Source organism: Plodia interpunctella, chromosome 10, assembly GCF_027563975.2.
Source record: "Plodia interpunctella isolate USDA-ARS_2022_Savannah chromosome 10, ilPloInte3.2, whole genome shotgun sequence".
NCBI lineage: Eukaryota > Metazoa > Arthropoda > Insecta > Lepidoptera > Pyralidae > Plodia > Plodia interpunctella.
In genome coordinates this window covers 5,585,607-5,605,599 of record NC_071303.1, presented here as the reverse complement: position 1 = coordinate 5,605,599, position 19,993 = coordinate 5,585,607, and the positions used below count along the sequence as shown (strand labels likewise).

At 33.9% G+C, this 19,993-nt stretch overlaps 1 protein-coding gene across 2 annotated transcripts in view; it reads left to right on the top strand.

Annotated features, from left to right (window-relative positions):
* The first annotated feature begins 4,546 nt into the window (after positions 1 to 4,546).
* The window catches only part of unc-13-4A, a 64,224-nt gene continuing 48,777 nt past the window's right edge, over positions 4,547 to 19,993 (top strand). For both annotated transcript variants that reach the window (XM_053750380.2, XM_053750379.2), the window contains exons 1-2: positions 4,547 to 4,803; positions 13,390 to 13,671. In XM_053750380.2, the coding sequence (XP_053606355.1) occupies positions 13,515 to 13,671 (157 nt within the window). In that variant the 5' untranslated portion in view covers positions 4,547 to 4,803; positions 13,390 to 13,514. The remainder of the gene's footprint in view (positions 4,804 to 13,389; positions 13,672 to 19,993) is intronic.

The following is a 19,993-nucleotide window of genomic DNA, read 5'->3' as shown; positions in this document are numbered from 1 at the left end:
TCCCAATCCCGCTTTTTGTAACTCGTGCCGTAATATTTTCCACGACGTATTACGTCCCGTTTTTTTATAAACCACAAATGTAAATTAAATATTTTACGGGTCTCTCTTCATAAATAATGAAGTTTTAAATTTATCATTTCAAGCAATTTTCAAAAAATTGATAATACATTTACCATCAAGGAGGAGGAGACGTGGCAGACCGATAGAGATTTATGGAAGCAGAAATAGGAGGCCTTTGCCCTGCAGTGGGACATTTAAACAGGCTATTAAATAAAAAATATAATACATGTATATTTTCTTCTTCCTCGTTTTACCTAACATTTCAAGTTATTTACTACAAAGAGTGTGTTTACCAGATTTTTATCTTCAAATTTGTATAGTCCCATGCAATCTTTCACCTTTTGAAGGGATTGAGGGCTAATTTTCAGAAAAATCTGAAACACGTATTCATTAATTTGTTTGTAAACAACTAAAATCCAAAATTTCAAGTCACTAATTTCAACGGTGTGGAACTTTCATATAAAACTTTTTCACCCCTTTCACTCTCTTCGGCGTGAAATTTAAAAATCCTCTCTTAGTGCTCACCTACAGTCCCCTGGGAACCTACATGCCAAATTTCAGCTTCCTACGCTCAGAGTTTCGGCTGTACGTTGTCTGTCAGTCAGTCAGTCACTGAGTAAGGGAAGATATATATATATATATATTGATTGATAGAGTGTTCCTTGTTAATATACTTAGTGGTAGAGAAGTTGGTACAAGCTACATACCAGAAACTATTATCTACATAGCGATAATTTTGCAAGCATATATATGTACATATTGCGAAGATATCAATGGAAGTTTACTCCATTGATATCCTGCCTTCTCTTCGAACTCTATTCACAAGAGGAATTTGTTGTGCCACGGAACTTCGTTCCCGAAGGAATTTATAAATAAAACGTACTCCATGAATATGCCAGCTTTATTTCATCGAAATCAATCTTCCAAATAGATTTTGCGTTAGACAATAACGAACATCCTATCTTTATTTTCCTTTTATTATCCTCTTAACCTGCTAATAAAAGCATTTTCAATACATAAGGAGTAAACTAATTGATTGTAACACTCACAATATTTCTGAAACTAAAACTGATAATAACATAAATAGAACTGTGTTTAAAGAATAATAATAACAAAAGCAAGATTTGTAGTAATGACATACGTATTAAGCAGTATTTTTCGTAAATCATAAAGGCAACATTCTCTTCTTATATTATTATTAATGGTGACAATTTAGAAGCCCGCTTTCATTACACTTAGCGGAAAATCTTCTAATCTGAAACTGTTGTTGCTATGATTACGCAACGTTAAAAACTAATTTCAATCATTCCGCAATATAATTGACATAGCTCGAAGCGTACTTTAATTTGACGACTCCGACATTAAAGTTGATAGCTGTTGTTATACTGGCTGGCTCCCGCTGTATGTTACGATCTCCATGTCATTCCTATCTTCGAGACGGAGATCATAAGCACTCCCCCGACTATATCAGAAATATATAGATAAATTATCCAAAAATTTGCGTTCTAAGTAGATAATAATCAAACATTGTGGAAGAAACCTAAAATAGGAAAATCTCGTAACAAAAACGTATAAAAAACAGGTGTAGGTTTTATTTGATTATGATATTCCTATAGTTTGTCAAAAAAAATCCCGCTAAAGTATTCTACCATTTTTCCAGCCAGTCTCATAAATTATGAAAATACATATGATATAATTATTTTTAAATGTCCTTTATTAATTAGGGTTCAAACAGCCTTAGGTTAGGTGTACGATTTGAGGTTTCACATATGAACAGTTTTCTGCAGCATTATTACGATATCACATTATTGGCTCATTTCATGTTATCGAGTTCGACGAATAAGATAACATTCAATATAGTGTTCCTTTATTTCGCATTGTGGCGGGGCAGACACTCCTTGTTTACTCGCTTTTATTGCTCGAGATAATCGGCCGTCATTACTATTGACGTCAATTTACTGTCACTAAATAAAACTTCTAAATCATCAATCATATATACCTATGGATAGTGGAAAATGGTGACAATTATCAGCTCCATTTTTATGTGCTATTAGTAAATGGTAAGACCATTAACTAATACGAACGACGACTGATATACCAGAACCAAACAGAACAGACAGGTGCTTTAACAGGTAACCACAGGCACCTAAGTATCTTAAAATTTACACTATGGCTTGTGTTTGAAGAAATAAAAAAAATTTAGTTTTCAAGCTGTGCAAATAGCATAAATAAGCTTAACAACAAAATTTTTTTTTATCTCTTCGTAAGCTTTGGTACTCGTATACTTACAAAGATTTGATGATTTCAGCAAATAAATACTTTAAGTAGAAGAAAATTTACACATGCATCGGTGATGTTGTGATTTTGTAGATATGCATGTAGCATGTAAATAATCTATACTGATTCACTCTGGTAATTACTTTAAATTCAACGTCTATAGGTCTTATTATAAAGTTAATATTAAGTCTTCTATTTTAAGTTTACCGTATAGTACTCCAAAGCATAAGGCCTTCCACGAAACATACAAACACTTAGCACGTTATTGTCGTCCACGTCTACGATGTTATGTATGTACCATCTGAAAATTAGCGCTGTGGCTTCCAAGCATGGTAAAAAGCTGAACTGAGATCCTTTTCGGCATATACCCCTAGTTTGTACAACAAAAGCAAAACTATAAGTTTATCTTTTTTGCCGAATAAAGCATTTTCTTTCTTTACGAATATCGAATGTTTCATGGTAGCCCCCCAGTGCCATAACTAGTGTTTCGTGCGCCCGGTTCGAGCTTTTACAACTGCGCCCTTAGATTTTTTGTTGTATTGAATGAATGAATAAATTTTATGCACTACAGAATAGTGGCGGACGCAGCAGCACCCTAATGCGTTATTATACTGGATTCGGAGAGCGCCGTAAGCTTTCTGAGTATAGTTAGGCTACAGGCTGCACGAATAGAAAGATGTGCAGAAGGCTCTAAACAGTGTAATTTTAACCTCCCGCGAATAACGCGCAACTCTGCGAGTCAGCATGTTCGCTCTCACTGACAACGCTCTCCGTTCCCTCTCAATATCTTCATTGTCCTTGAGGTCAGGAGTCAAAACATGACCCAGATATTTAAATTTGAACACTCTTTCTAACTTGTTACCGTTTATGCTCACATCCAAAGACCAGCCCCAAAGACCATGACTTAGCTCTTTTTTACATTATAGGCCAAACCGTGTGAAGTAGCATATTCTTCACAAATTGTATTTAGGGCTAAACCCCGAAGTTCGGCTAGACCTAGGTTTAGCCTTTATCATCTGGTCTAGACCTAGGTGTAGCCAGTGTTCGATGGTTAGACCTAGGTTAGCCTGCTTGTGCTCGCCTAGATCTAGGTTTAGCCGTTACCATTCCGGCTAGACTTCGGTGCAGTCAAACTACAGTATTGATTAGTTCGATTTTTAGCGCAATAAGTATATTTTTTTTATTCCGCGGTTTATGATTTTTTTGTGCAGTACATGCACAAAAAAATCCTAAACCGGAAAACCTAAACATAAAACGAACATAATTATAATACGCGAACACATACAAAGTAAACGTAGACTCGACACCGACTTTGTTGTTTTTTGAATGATAATGTAAGAAATAGGCGCCCTATGCCTGGGCACTATTAGCACACTCCTATTAAAGGTACTGCTCCAAAGCATTAGTTTTCTTATAACAGGATAATCTACTTGTATAATAGATAAAATATATAGTTAGAATATAGATTCAAATATTATTATGTCAGTCGTAACAAGCATATAAATCTGTTTTCGGCGAGACGTGAAAGTACATCTACTGAAATAAAGCACACAAATCTGCGAATCCTTTCATTTTATCAATAAGACAAAGTGGTAGATAAAACTTTGCTAATCACGGTCTGGAGCGGTACTTGCCCAAGAATAAATTACCAACTGAAGTTTCACTGAAGTGATTAAGTTATCGAAATGTAGCCGTCCATATTCGCACCACTGCACCACTGTGTCAAACCTATTCAGTAGGCTACGTTTGAAACTTATTGCGCTAAAGTAACTACACTTTAAAAAAATTTTAGAATGAACATAATACTTTCTTTATGGAGCTATACGGAATCGCAATTTTACTTGTTGGATGCGATGATTATGCATGTTTCTAGTGAACACGACATGACGCAGCATTGACAGCAGACGAAGGATCGCGGTATGTACCATCAGCAACGTAGACAAAACTTCTTGCAAATGACTATGCAAAATGGTAAACGAAGAAAATGTACACCATAGAAATACTGCAAAATTTTACACCAAGTAGTAGTTTTTATGTTGAGTTGTCAGCTACATATCGCGAACATTAACGAATGGTGATAACACTCGAGCTGAAATTGAAAAAAATTGAAGTTGATGATTAAAAGCGAGTGAAGATCACCTGTCGCGTACACGATCAACAGGAAGCGGGTCCGGGCGAGGCTCGAGGAGCACGGAGGACGCCAGTCGCCGCCCAGCCGCCCTCCGCGACAGCTGTGAGCGCCGCGCCGCACGCCCAGCGCCCCAGCCCGCCTACCGATCTTGACGCGCGTACTACGCCTGACGTTACCCCTACATACCTCGTATACCCAAACGCACATAAATATAAACATTCTCTATCACACACCCCAAAAGTTAACGTTTCATTATAAAGGAATAAGAACCTTTCTAGGTGCCACGATAAAGCGGGATTCTCGTTGTCCTTTGACATATTTTTGCTTCAGTTGAGGTAAGTTATATCCAGTTTTTCATTCATTTGATTACTTTGAAGTTTTTTTTCATTCATCACATCACTTTAAAGGTTTTACGATGTTTTTATAAATCACTCAAATATATATTGACTCTGTAAAAAAAAAATGCATATGTATAAAATATATTCTAGTTGTTTCTTCAAGTTCGACTTTAGATTTTTCAAATTATTATTATTTTTGAATAGTCTACAGCTACGCCCACTAAAATGCTACAGAAATCGTAATTTTTTTTTCGATTTCAATAATGCTTTCCAGGTCATGATTATCGTACCTACAAAATTTCATACAGATTCGTTCATCGAATGGATGAACGGATCTGTATGAAATTTTGTGGTGTAAATGAGATACAAATATCTTCATTTACATCAAAACTTTCGCATCAATCAATATCAATCAATCATTAATACATATAAACAGTTAAAAAAGTTTGTATGTACATTTAATATAATGCCTGTCTGTTTATTTGTCTGTTTGTACATACTAATCTCCGGAACTACTGGACGGATTTGAATTAAACTTTTTTTGTTGTATAGTTATGAAGCTGTTCCAACATATAGAGTATATATTTCTTTGAAAACTGGAAAAAATTATGCCTTACTCTAACGGGTCATTTAAACTATAAGAGATATCAAAATTACGCCTTCGCAAACACTTGCTCCTTAATACTAAAACCTCAATAGAGTCTGAACCACTGTTCAGACTCATAAGCATAATATTCTATTGAGGTTCTGAACAGTGGTTCAGACTCATAAGCATAAGTTGTGTAGTCTTATGAGCATTTACTGTTGAGGTATATAAATTGAAGACCTTTTCATCATTTGTTAAGGAATTCAACAACCACCTCGGCAATAGTTTTTCAGCGTAATGAGTAATTTTATTTATTTCATAGTTTAGGATTATGATTTATGATACACAATAACAGTATAGAGTAACAGTTTCGGCCTTATTTTCGTTGAAAACGGATCATACATAATCTTTGATAAAAATCCGTCCAGTTGGTTTGGCACAAACATCCTCACTTTCGAATTTCACTTTCAATTTCACCAGTCATAGAGTCCACGCGAACGAAGTCTGGTTCAGCTAGTTTACAATAATAAATAATGGAATTATAGTAATCGCATTATTATAAATTAGTCGTTCTTGTCTAAAATTTTAGATTCAGAATAATGAGTGTTGAACTTTACAATCAACAATTTAAAAAGTCTGCTCGATTAGAACAGCTGTTTCCCTACCTGGTTGAATAACAATAAGATGGAAGACAGCGTTTCATATTTATGAGATGTACTTTTGTAAGTCAAAGTATGGACGCTTTCATTCACTCCTCAGTTTCGTTTCAGCTATTTGGTTTTTCGCAGACAGTTTGCATTATAGAAGATTAGCGTGTACAAACAGACATACAGACAAACAGACAGATTTTTTTTTTCAAATTCTTACTCTGTTACTATGTCTTATTCGGCTAATTTTGTTTTTATGTAAATTTATTTCTACTGTTTTTCTACTGTTTTCACACAATTTTTTTTTCTACTGTTTTATTATATGTATTGATATAACCTAAATTAAGAATCTAGCGACTCCCTGATTTAGGTATCCCTTGGCCCCCATTAAAAGTACATTTTAGGGTTCTTCTGTTCTGTTCCGATTACAAAATCTTATAATTTCTTGTTCCCATGACGGGGTCATGTAGTCTAGTGTGTGCGAATAGTCAGTAGAAATTATTACATTACAAAGTTAGATTATAGTTATATAGATTATAGATAGGCTTTGGTAGATTGCAGATTAGCGTGAGCCGTGAAACAGAATCTTGCAACAACTTATAATCTATAAATGATTATACTTTATGTATACGATTTTCAAGCCAGCCTCCTTGGGGCTGCCCCTAGATCAACGAACGCGTTTCACTGAAGGTCAAAACTATTGTGAAGCAATACACCTGACTTTATGTGCAAAATGATTTGTTACTAGAATTGGTAATGTTATTTTGTGAAATTTTCTCAGGTTATTATAATCAACGTTCTAATATTGCCGTAGCAGCAAGTAACATAACATAAAAAATCTTGTATTCGCGATATATTTACGTTGTTTGAATGAAAGGTAAATTACGGTTTAAGATTTATGACGTATAAAAAACAACTACTTACTAGATCTCGTTCAAACCAATTTTCGGTAGAAGTTTACATAGTAATGCATCATATATTTTTTTGAGTTTTTTCTTATTCTATCTTATTTTAGAAGGAAGGGGTCACATTTTACCACTTTGGAAGTGTCTCTCGCAAACTATTCAGTTAAAAAAAGATATTAGAAACCTCTATATCAATTTAGAAGACCTATTATTTAGACGCCGCACACAAAAAATGTTTTGAGTTTTAGTTCTAAGTTTGCGATGCTAAAAATTTATTGTTTTTTTTCTATTCTTGTGTAAAATCTTAATGCGGTTCACAGAATACATATGCTTACTAAGTTTCAATAGTATAGTTCTTATGGTTTCGGAAAAAAGTGGCTGTGACATACAGATGGACGGACGGACGGACAGACGACACATGACGAATCTATAAGGGTTCGGTTTTTGCCAATTAGCTATGGAACCCTAAAAAGTTGTGAATTGCTATATAAACTAGTTTTGCCAAGTCCATCCTTTTGTGTGAATTAAAACTAAACTTATACTCGTCAAAAATAATTTCAGGTTCCTATTCCTTTTAAAACTTTATCACATTAGTGTAGGTAGTGGTAAGATATACGTTCATTTCACAATATACTCACGTAATTTTGAACAATAACGTATTTTTCAAAGGATTTTTTAATATTTAGAAATACAAGCTATTTTATACCAGCGACGGAAATAAGCTGTATGCATTGAAGGTGAGAGGTTGTGTGTTCACGAAATGAATTCTCTACAGATACCTACCTAATATCTTATAATCTAATCTGCTTTAGATATGGTTTTCTATCAAAGTTTTGTGATTCTATAATCAGTGTCCACGCAGACTAAAATTTGTATTTTGTCACGGAAAAGTAACGATATTGTAGCTTGGAAAACAAATGAAGTGCGAAATCCCCAATTAGGCAGGAGCGTGGCTCGGGTCTTTTCACACAAGCCCACAATATACTACAAACTTCCGCCATTAAGTACCTTTTCGTAAATTTTTGTTCCGTTTTCTTTTACGATAAAGCGGTAAGTTCGCACATTACGCCTTTAGAAATAAAATAAACAAGAAAGAAAACGCATTGTTAGAGCCATGCTTATTCTTTTGTTGTTATGCAATGGAATACTTACCTACTAGGTACGTTTCAATATAAAAGGAATGGACATAAATTCTTGGTAAAGTATATTATTTAAAATACAAGGGTGCAAATTTCTATACATTTTTGTAGTGAAATAACAAAGGTTGGTTTTATCAAATAAAGAGAACTAAATCCCACATCACACACTCTGGAGAACAATCATACCTTGATGTATTCATCAGCTCGAACTGTGATGGATTCATTGTTTAAATTCAGTCGTAATTATATATTTTCTATAGGAATTTTATAAACATTACATTTATTTTTTTCAGAAAGTTAATGGAGTGTGTTATAATATATGAGTGGATTTATATTTAGGGTAAAAATCTGAGTAATAGGATCACGTCGTCGTCCGTCTGTCCGTTTATCAAGTTTATTCCTGAGAAAAAGGTTTTCAGGAATACTTAGAGGTGTTAATTTAGCAAATACGCGAGTCTCTTTCAGCTGTCAAACCTATAAGTCAAAGCGATCAAAAGATTAATAAAATACAAAATCTTATTTTTTGATTTCACAGAGGAATTAAAAGTTAGACGGTAAAGTATCTCGACGAAAATTAATTAAAATTAAATCGTTAGTATGAAGGATAGTGATATAGCATATGTTTGCACCTTAAATATGTTTATAATAAAAACGTGAACTTTACGGAAACCCGGATAGATGCCCGCGTCCAACACGTTTGCCCGGTTTTTTCTATCTCAGCAGCTTAGGCTGGTATTATTAATGTAGTAAAAACGAAAAGCGTCAGAAGATGTGAAAATGTAATGCAAAAAAAATAAAAACAAATCTATCATTATGTAACAATCTGTTACAAACTTACCAACTTGATTTTGTTATAGGTTTGATTGGCTAACTATATTCAAAAGAATTTCCTTATAGAACATAAGAATATAAAAATCCCACATGACATCGGCATTCGTTCGACATGTCGTATGGCGAGGCACGTACGAGTTCGTGTAAAGGTTTGCCCTGGCTATAAACTAATGGTTCTACACAGAAATGACACTATAATACACACTTTATATTTTAAATATTTATGAGACCTTATTACACCGAATAGTGCTTTTACTGAGTACTAGTTCTATTACGACCCTTATAATTGTTTTTCTTTAATATGTACGTGTATAGATAAGTGTCTCAATTAACATCATAAAAATATTTTCTATTTCTAAGGATGATTTTGCAAATCGAATGTAAGTAACCCGTATGTACAATTTTATTTATTTTTATTACTCTTCATAGTCTTATTTCCTCATGGCCGAGGGTCGTGGTCATTACTTGGAATGAAACACACACAATAACTTTCTTGGCACTATTAATGGAGTAGTTTGCCATCACCTTCTTCATTTCACACACAAGTTAATAATCAACCAGTGTATAGGTTTCCTCACGATGTTTTCCTTTACCGGAAGCAGGAGGTGGTCAGTGAAAACTACTAAGTATACATGAGTCAGATTGGTATACAAACTCAACTCATGAGTAGGATTCGAAACTGGGACTTTACGATCCACAGGCGAGGGTCTTAACTATTACACCACCACCGCTTCAAATTAATCAATTAAATTTCTATTTATGATCATTAAATGTATTCTGCACTGTCCATGTTTTGCTCTCGTGAAATTACATCTATACGTAGTTATTTCTGAGTTTTGTAAATATATTATTAAGTGTTAAACGATATCTGCTTAGCTTTCGTTTGCTGGCAAATCTCATGTAACAAGAGGCTTAAATTTCTTTGAGGATGCTCCGTCAATTCTGTCGGATCGGAGAATCATCAAGAATAATTATTTCCATTGTTCAACAACTTAGTCTCTGAGATGACAGATTTTGTTCTCGTGATTCTTTGTTTTAAATTTGTAATTAAATGTTGGTTTAAATCTTAATAAGTTTTCTAATATTACTATGTCTATACGGCTAGTAGTTTGTAGCTTTGGTAAATATTTCTTAATTTAGGTCAAAAAGTGCCTGTGAATGCCTAACTTCTGAATAAATGATTTCATTTTGACTATAGATAACGTGTTCTGTGATGTACGTAAAAATTTTGAGGGAAGTTCCAAGATACGTAAATGAATTATATCATTTCAAAATGTCTATTAATTCCAACTATACTTAGCGTTCACTTAATGATATAAAAAATGAAGAGATGTAAGATATTTTACGAACAAACACCAACAAAAACAATTTCGTTGCCTATAGAGTTGCCTTAATTAAGTTCGATGTTTACTTGGAGCGTTTTTGTTCAGCGACAAAAATCAAATAACACCGTGTTCCTCGCCGTTTGTATGAGAACGAAATTGTGTTATCAACTCGTCAGAATTACGCCTGCAAAAATTAATTGAAAATGGAAGCCAGTTATTATAGACTTTACCTACGTTTCATGATATATTTATGACCAGTATCTAAATTAGCTACCCGTATATCTTCATTGCTCCTTTTGACAAAATCAAAATCAAATAATTTATTCAGAAATTAGGCCTTCACAGGCACTTTTTCACGTCATATTCTAAATAGACAGTACTCATACATTGATTTATGTTTTACGGATATCGCAAATTTAAGTTTACGGTTTAATAGAATAATATGTGACCATACCTTGACCAACTTTCGCAACGTGCATGGGAGAAAAGCAGGTGGCAGTTCCTTGTCATTGTGGGAAAAGTTATAGTTAAGTATAGCTTATGCTAGTAGCATGGTATCGTGCTTAAGTAGTCAAGCCGGAGCGCCGTAAATGATAATTGTTTATTATTATAGTGCGTATTGATGATAAACTGATTTAATATTCATTAGGAAAGTGATATGTATCCTACATATTACTAATTCTACTTACCTAATGTGGTTTGATTAATTTTACGTAAGTTCGAAACGTATGTATATAAGTGCCATGGAATTAATAGGTACTCCGACGAAGCATTTACTAAATCCATGGTAAGGGAATACTACACTACCTGTACTCGACGATGACATTTTGATATATCATCAAATAACTAAAGAGTGTTTCAAATTATTATATTGAAGGAAACTACAAATTGAAAATAAAATTCAATAATATTCAAATGCGCAATGCGATCGCACAATTTTGTTTTTAATAAGAACAACATTTCAGGCCAGTTAGTCTTAATTTATGAGAAATTTACTCAGATATAAGAACACTAGTAAAAAAATTACATGTTCTTATATCTGTGGAAATTAAAAAAATAAGTAGGTAAAGGGACCGGCGATGGAAGTTGGCAAAAGTATTTTTTAAAGAATTGACATCATCGTATACGACAAAATTATTTTTGCATTTTCTGAATGACGTTTGTATTCAGCGAGATTCGTATTTATTTTGGCTTTTCTTTTCTTCTGAGATAACTTTTCTTCTCAAGGGAACAATGGATTTTAATACAATATTTCCACCCGCATTTTTCGTTCGATCTTAGTCTCATACTTTTACATCTGTGATTCTTGGTGATCAGGTGTCATATAATTTTTCCCTTTTGACCTGATCGTAGTACTTACCCGGGATCTCCAGTTGTGTAAGTAGTGCATCTTGTAGTAAATAGTATTTAATCCCATCGTATAAGAACGTTATAGAATAAGGATGATAACGTGATCTTGTTTTCAGTTAATAAAACTTTTAAGGAATAAGTGTATTATTGATTACCAAAAGTTAAGCTATCTCTCCTCTGACTTTCCGGGTTAAAACAAATGGAAAATTAAATGCGATGTTACAGGCAGCTGATAAAGTCACGCGGTACGCCACCTCGGTGTCACGATCACGAACCCATGCCAGCTTGCCAGCGAACTACGATTTGTCATTAGTCTCTTCACAGTAATCACAGCTACCGTAAAATATTGTAAGAAATGGTTAGAGGGTTTCTTGATCACTGATTTTAACGATAAAGAAAAATAAGCGTTTTTTAGTAGTATTACTTGAATCGGTTCATGTAGAGGTAAGTCCCACAACTAACAAGTTAACAGCAGACTTATAACTAATATAATAAAAGAATCTATTGATCGAAATTTATCTGTCTATTAAACGTATATAATCAAAGGCGCAAATAATGGCTTGTCGCAACAAAAACTTTCATAAGTATTGATCAAGTAGAAGTAACGACCCATTAAACAAACAATATGTACGCTATCTTATACTTGTAAGTAAAAAGTGTTGATGTGCGTACAAAAATATTGTAGGATATTGAGTATTGTGATGATACGTGTAAAAGTTTAATGAATTCGCATTTTTATTATACCAAAATATGAATTTGCCTCACGTTTCTATTCTGGATATTGTAAACGCAAATTTCAGAACAGCGATTATAATTATCAAATGAAATCTAAACTCGGGCAAACTTATTTCAGTTCACAGTTTATAATAACATGTTGCGAAGTTAATTAAAAGCCCTTTGTAATGAACGTGACAGTGGCCGACGTAAACAATGGTGCCGCCGCTATTTGCCGACGGGAACTAGCAGTAAATCCATTATGTCTTGAGCCCGATGCGCCCGCCTAATCCTGCTCTAGTTACTTACAATATTGGAATTGACCCTCTGCCGACGGACAACTACCGACAGAGTTTGATTAGTGAGGCTCTGTCGGCAGGTGCTCCCTTAACCGTTAACTTCATATAACAAATAACCACATGGAGGTACGATTATATAACAATAATCTGATAATTGAAAAGTTGTTCAAAGGTTCGATGGTTGGGAGTTCTGATTTTAATTTTATAATTTGTCTAAAGAGAGCGCAATTGTTGATATAAAGAAATTATCATTTGTTCTTGTAAATTTGTTATGATAATAAGAGAAATAGAAACCATTTTATAAACCCGTATACTTACACGAGTGCTATTGAGTGATAACAAAAGAACCTTCAGCTCTGGCATCTCGTGATGAGTTCAGCTTGGAATTCATTCGCTTTTATTTCACCTGGGTTTACTTTATGAAGAGGCAAAAAATGTCTATGCCACCAAAAATCACCTCAACCTTTCTGACGCGAAAGAAGGAGAAATAAACACACTTTCCCATTTATAATAGTTACTATTTGGCATGGATGGAACTTTGGATGTAGAAATATTTTTATACAAAGTAGGTACCTATGTTTTTGCAATTCATGGTTATATTTTAAATGTGTAATACTTGAATTTTGATTTATGGAAGTTGATTCTATCAACTTTGACAAAAATATATTTTTTTGATTTCTTTCGTAACAAAAGATCGTAGCGTTCTTATCAGAAATAATTTACTTAACTTGAGTAAATATCAAATGTCTGTGAATCATATTTACATTTTACTCGTAATTTGTTACAGGCGCCACAGGAAAATCAATAAGTGAAAAGTTATAAGAAAATATTAATAATGTGAGACCAAAACTGTCTTTTAAATATTATTGGTGAAATAAGTGTGTGGTGCAGTGCTGTAAGTGCGTTGTAGCGATGAGTTTCCTGTCATCAATCAGTCAGTACGTGGCGGGCGTGGCGGACAGCGTGGCGGGTCTGGCGCTGTCCCCGCGCCGCGCGCCGCCGGCCCGCCATCGCTCCGCCGAGGAGTCGCAGGCGCAGCCGCCGCAACCATCCACCGCCACCATGCGAGGTAATATGTCATGAGTTTTCTGTTATCTAACAGTCAGTGCGTGGTGGATGTCATTGAATAGTTGATGGGGTAGGTAATGATGTTGTATAGTAGTGTGCTCTGGCCTCAGTTACATAACACTGCCAAATTAATTGTATCATTTATTATATATATTGTATTTGTGTCTAAATATTTTATAAAACCATTATTATCATATCATAAAAGACGGCTTGTACCAACAAATTCATAAGATAATCTTTGTCTCGAATTTTCGAAATTCTACTGCGGAGTGCGGCGCGATGAAATGACAAATGTTAATCATAGATCAACAAAAAAAGAAAAAAAATATCAGACTGTTTTCAGTTAGTTTTCTTGGGTTTCTAAGAAGTTACATTGTCGTCAGGTATGATATGCGCGGCAATGCTCTAATAACTATTGATGCCGACGACCGTGCGAAGTGGAGACGAAAAAGTAGGAAAGCGCCCAGAGGAAGAAACCAGGAATACGCTCACTTGTGAGAGCATTTAATTCAATCCTACTTTCTTGGTACTAATATAAATGTGAAAATTTGTGATGTGTGTATGTTTGTAATTCTTTCACGCAAAATCTACTGGATGGAATGTTATGAAATTTGGTACATGGTAGAATATAACCTGGGAAAACACATAGGTTATATTTATATCCCGAAATTTCGCAGCTAGTAGTGATATTATAAAAACAATATCAACTTTACTCCTCGCTTGTGCATGTATATTTTAAAAACAGTGTCTATCAGCAAGTCCGCTAGTCGAGCAAAAAAAAAAGGCACGGCCGTACTATCCTTTTCTCGAAGCAATTGAAAGTTGTGGATAAAACAGGAAGTCTGCATTTTCAGTAACTAAGCAGGTATTGTATAAACACTGTAAATTTAAAATTTCCTTCAATTTGAACCAGTAGTTTAAGAATTTTAACTTGTTGAAGTTTCTTGATTTTTTCACTCACTCACTCACTCACTAACTCACTCACTCACTGACTGACCGATCATCTAAGGCACTTTTAGCGGACATAGAAGCTTCCAATTTTAAATACAATTAGTGTTTAGTGTCTAAATCAAGGAAAAACCAACAAGGAATTTCGGTCCAATTTTCTAAATACACCAACTGCATTAATAACTTTGTAATCTCATATAAATATAGGAAAATACATAGTTACATTTGCAGTTAATGAATAATTGTACCTGTATAATGGAAAGGGTATGTTCAGCCCATGAAATTGAACAACATTCCTATAGGAAAATATGTTGAAATATAAAAAAAATCAGTTATTTTTGAGTCATAAGCCGAATTTGTATAAATTCGGCTTATGACTACAAAAAGAAGTGAGATGCCATCAAAAACATGCTGTAAAAAACCGTTTTCTACCGTAAAAAGTTGTGAGATCCATGTTACCAAGTCGATTAATTTATTTAGTCCCTACTTAAAGGACCCTCTGTCTTACGTTACGTTAAGTTATTACGCAAGTTATTATTATATCAATATTAAAAACTAAAGTTAAAAGTATTCATTAACATAATTTTCTAGTAACAAAATGTTTGTATAGCTTGTTGAACATTTGCTAACAATGCATTTCAACTTAATTTACAACGTAATCTACATAATTAATCAGCTGGCACAGGTTTATAGAATTTGGTAATTGGAAATTGAACGTTTATTATGGAACTACTTAATTGGACTCACAGCATCCTCATTTCAACTTAAATATAAATAAGATTGATTCGCCGTTTATATTTATATTATTATAGGTATTTCACATATTGTAGACAGACATGATGGGTCTCTATTGGTTCTCCTAATTTTATGTATTACTAATTTAGGTTGGTACACAAACTTTTTGCTTAAAAATTTTTCGTACATTTTTATTATTCCTCATTTAATATAGCCTATTTTTGCTTACCCTAACATTTTACCGCCGTTCATTTACTTCCCAAATTAGTTAGTATTCCAAATAATTTATTACTTCTAATATTCATACTAGTTTAATAATTATGTTTCTCACTAAACAATTAAGTTCTAAAGTATAACGCCTAATCTTTATTGTGCAATAATCTTTATTTACCTACCATTATACTGTAAGTATCTTCCCAACCTAATCTAACTTTCTGGACACATATCCAAACCCAACCATCTTAACTTTTGTTGGCATAGTTTGAAGCTTGGTGTGTTCACAATACTAGCCGAACCTAACCGACAAAGCTAGGTTTGTTATCTATATGTTTTTTTATTGTGGGGGGAGGGGGGTTTACCGCCCCCATCCCCCCGTTGACCCCGTAGGGGTTCGGGGGCTGCGCTCCCCTGCACCCCCTGCCATCCGACTTGATTTTTAACCTGTTGTTTTTAACATTTCGGTATTATTATTACATACGTACATTTGATATGAGAATATTATCTCAAATATTATTAAACTAGGTTACTGTTAAGTCTAAAGAAAATTTATTTCTTTTTCCAAACGATTTTAGGATGTCTTACAATAGAGATTCTAAAATTGTAGCTAACAATTATAAGGCTAAATTATAAAAGTGCAGAAAAATCTATTAGACTATATAATAATTGTGCGTTGTAAGTTTAGGTCAATAAGATATGACGAAGTGAAATTCGAAACAAATTTTTAAACGAATCACAGGGCACCCAGACATGATACGTACATCAGGCAATCTTCAGAAGTCCTCTAATATCGATTATTATTATTTATGATGATAATTATACATGTTTGAAATGTATTTTTATTAATTTTAATTTCCGATTCTTACATACAAAATCAAAATCAAAAATCAAAATCAAATCATTTATTCAGAAATTAGGCCTTCACAGGCACTTTTTCACGTCATAATCTAAATTAAATGATGTTTACCAAAGCTACAAACTACTAGCATTTCGGAACGACCACTGCTGAGAAGAAATGCCGAAAGAAACTCATTCAAACAGTGTTGGTCCCTATTATGCCAGAAGGGCTTACCATTTTTTATATATAAATTTATGTATAATTTTTTATCAGTAATATAACATTAAGTACATAATAAAGTACATGGTCAAAAGGTATACTGAAACATATTATGATTGTGATCAAGTGCTGATGAAAGGAAAATATATATATACTTATATATATATATGTATAATTAACCAAACAAAAAAAAAAAACTTTTAATAAAAGATCGAGCTGACCAGTTCCCCCGGCAGCACCCGTTCACGAGTTGACGTCAGCCATCGCGAAGCTCAACCACAATAGAGGGAACCTCCCGACCCGATCCACGATGCCGCTACCGGTTTGACCATTTGAATGTGCATGACATACTCGATCTCCATAATCTAACATAATAGATACCTATGTTACTTTCAGACACTTGGAGATCACAAATCACGTATATGTTTTACAATAAATGTCAAAATATATGTAATAAACATGTCAAGAAAATATATAAATAATAATAAAAAAAAAAATAAAATCAAGTGTGAGAGGTGGAAGTTTTAGGAAGGGTCCAAGGTTTTTTATCATTTAAATAGTCGCTAATCGTGTAATAAGCATTAGCCATTAAAGCATTTTTAATATATGATTTAAATTTTGGCATTGGCAAGTTAATAGCCTCTACAGGGAGTTTATTGAACAATTTAACACTTTGACCCACGAAAGACCGCCTAACCTTTTTAAGTCGGAATCTGTTCATACAAAGTTTATGCCTATTACGAGTGACTACACTGTTAACATCGCTCAATGTTTTATACAGGTGTAAGTTAGATTTAACAAAAATAAGTACGTCGAAGATGTACTGAGATGCAACAGTCATAATATTTATCGATTTGAATAATTTTCGCAAGGAATCCCGTGGCTTAAGCCCATAAATAAAACGAATTGCTCGTTTCTGTAAAACAAAAATTTTTCCTATGTCAGCTGCATTACCCCATAACAATAATCCGTAGGACATTATGCTATGAAAGTAGCTGTAATACACGAGCCTAGCTGTTTCGATGTTTGTACACTGTCTGATCCTTCTCACTGCAAAAGCTGCCGAACTAAGTTTTTTGGCCGTGATTTCAATATGTTTATCCCACTTAAACTTACTATCCACAGTAATGCCCAAGATCTTGGCACTGTGTACCCATTCTAATACTTTACTATTAACTACTAAAGGAATATCAAGTTGGGGTGCGTTTGAAAGAGAGAACTTAATACACTTGGTCTTGTCTGTGTTTAAAGCCAGGTTATTAGTTGTAAACCATTCAAGCACAAGTGACATAATGTTGCTTACATTGTTATAATTTCTACTTTTTCTATCAACTTTAAACAGTAGTGACGTGTCGTCAGCAAATAAAATTACATCACACAATTGTTGGGCAAGACAAGGAAGATCATTTATATAAACTAGAAATAGAAAAGGATCAATAATGGAGCCTTGAGGCACGCCCATGTGCACAGGAGCGCTGTTAGAGGCTGCTCTATTAATTTCTACTTTCTGAGTTCTATTGTCTAAGTAAGAAGATAGTACATCAAGGGCCGCTCCAGTGACACCATAGAATTTAAGCTTATTTTTCAGTATGTTGTGGTCGACACAGTCAAAAGCTTTTGAAAGGTCACAAAATACACCTATAACATCCTGTCCGGCTTCCCAAGCATCATTGATAATTCCAACTAGAGTGGCTGCTGCATCAGTAGTGGAACGACCTTTAGTGAAACCGAATTGACTATTGTGTAATATTTTGTTTATGTTAAAATAAGAAACTAATTGAGTTAAAATTAGCTTTTCAAAAATTTTACTTAATGCAGGTAGAATAGAAATGGGTCTGTAATTAGTGGGATCGTTTTTAGCGCCCTGTTTGAAAAGAGGTATAATTTTGCTGATTTTCATGAGGTCAGGGAAAACTCCATCTGAGATGCAATTATTGAATATAATAGTTAAGTGGGGAGCAATCAGATCAATAATAGTGCTAAGTACTGAGACAGATATACCCCACAGATCCTCTGTATTTTTCATGTTGAGTGCTTTGTAAGCAGATAATAATTCTTCAGGAGAAATATGTCTAAATCGGAAGGTAGATTTAGGATCTGAGGCATTTCTTTTTAATAAATCATCTGCAGCACTGGGACAAGACGAAAGGGAGCCCGTAATATTTTTAGAAATATTGGCAAAGAAGTTATTGAATTCGTTGGCCACTTCGTCATTTGAATTAATGGTTTTATCACCAATTTTTAAAGAAATATTGTTGTCGCGTGGGTTAAACTTGCCGGTTTCTTTATTGATGATTGACCAAGCTGTTTTGATTTTGTCATTAGAATTTTTTATTTTATAAGTTAAATATAAAGATTTTGCTGTTGACATACCTTTTTAAAAGTTTTAGAGTAACGTTTAACATATGATATAAATTCCGCATTAAAATTATACTGTTTTTGACCATAAAGTTCATACAACTTGTTTCTGCTAGTATAAATACCATTTGTAGCCCAATCGCAAAATTTAAGTTTCACTTTATTATTAAAGGTCTTAAGAGGAAAAGTTTTTTTGAATTCTGTTTCCACTGTATTAAAAATCTTATTATAATGTTCATTAGGATTTTTAGTTAAATCTAATTCAGGCAATTTCTTATTTATGGTTTCGCGAAAACGCATTTTGCGGTTAGTTAGTTAACGGCCTACGGATTACAGGAGCGGAGATAAGGTTAGACTCTTCGTTACGAATAAGTGACACCTGCTGGCCCAGGTGGTTAGACCCCAGACAGGCGAACAGCTTTCCTTCAGAAACAGTACAATCACAGAAAATATTATCTATACATTTGGCTGAGGTCGAGGTTATCCTAGTGGGTTCAAAGAATGTGTGCTTTAAATTAAATGAATCGAGCAAATTTTTAAAGCCATTGCTTTCAGAACATGAAATCAAAATGTCTATATTAAAATCACCACATAAAACTATGTGCTTATTGCTGGAGGTAACTCGCCTGAGGGCTTCCTCTAAAACATCTAAAAGAGTTTCATAACAGGCTGTAGGAGGTCTGTAAGCACAAATAATAATGTATTTATCCAACTCTACACAGGAAAGTTCTATTTTGCATTCAACTGACAACCGTACTATGTCTTTCCTTTCTTTATGCTTATAATTTCTATTAATTAAAATTAAGGACCCTCCGTGTTCAGAACTTTGTCTTAGGAATGTACTTCCTACTATATATTTATTTGGAAAAGCTAATTTAATTTCATTTTTAAAAAAATGTTCTGTAACACAAAAAATATCAACCTCTCTATGTTCCAAGAATAAACAAATTTCATTATATTTGCTGGTGAAACCCTGTATATTTTGATGAACAAGGTTTATAAAAGAAGG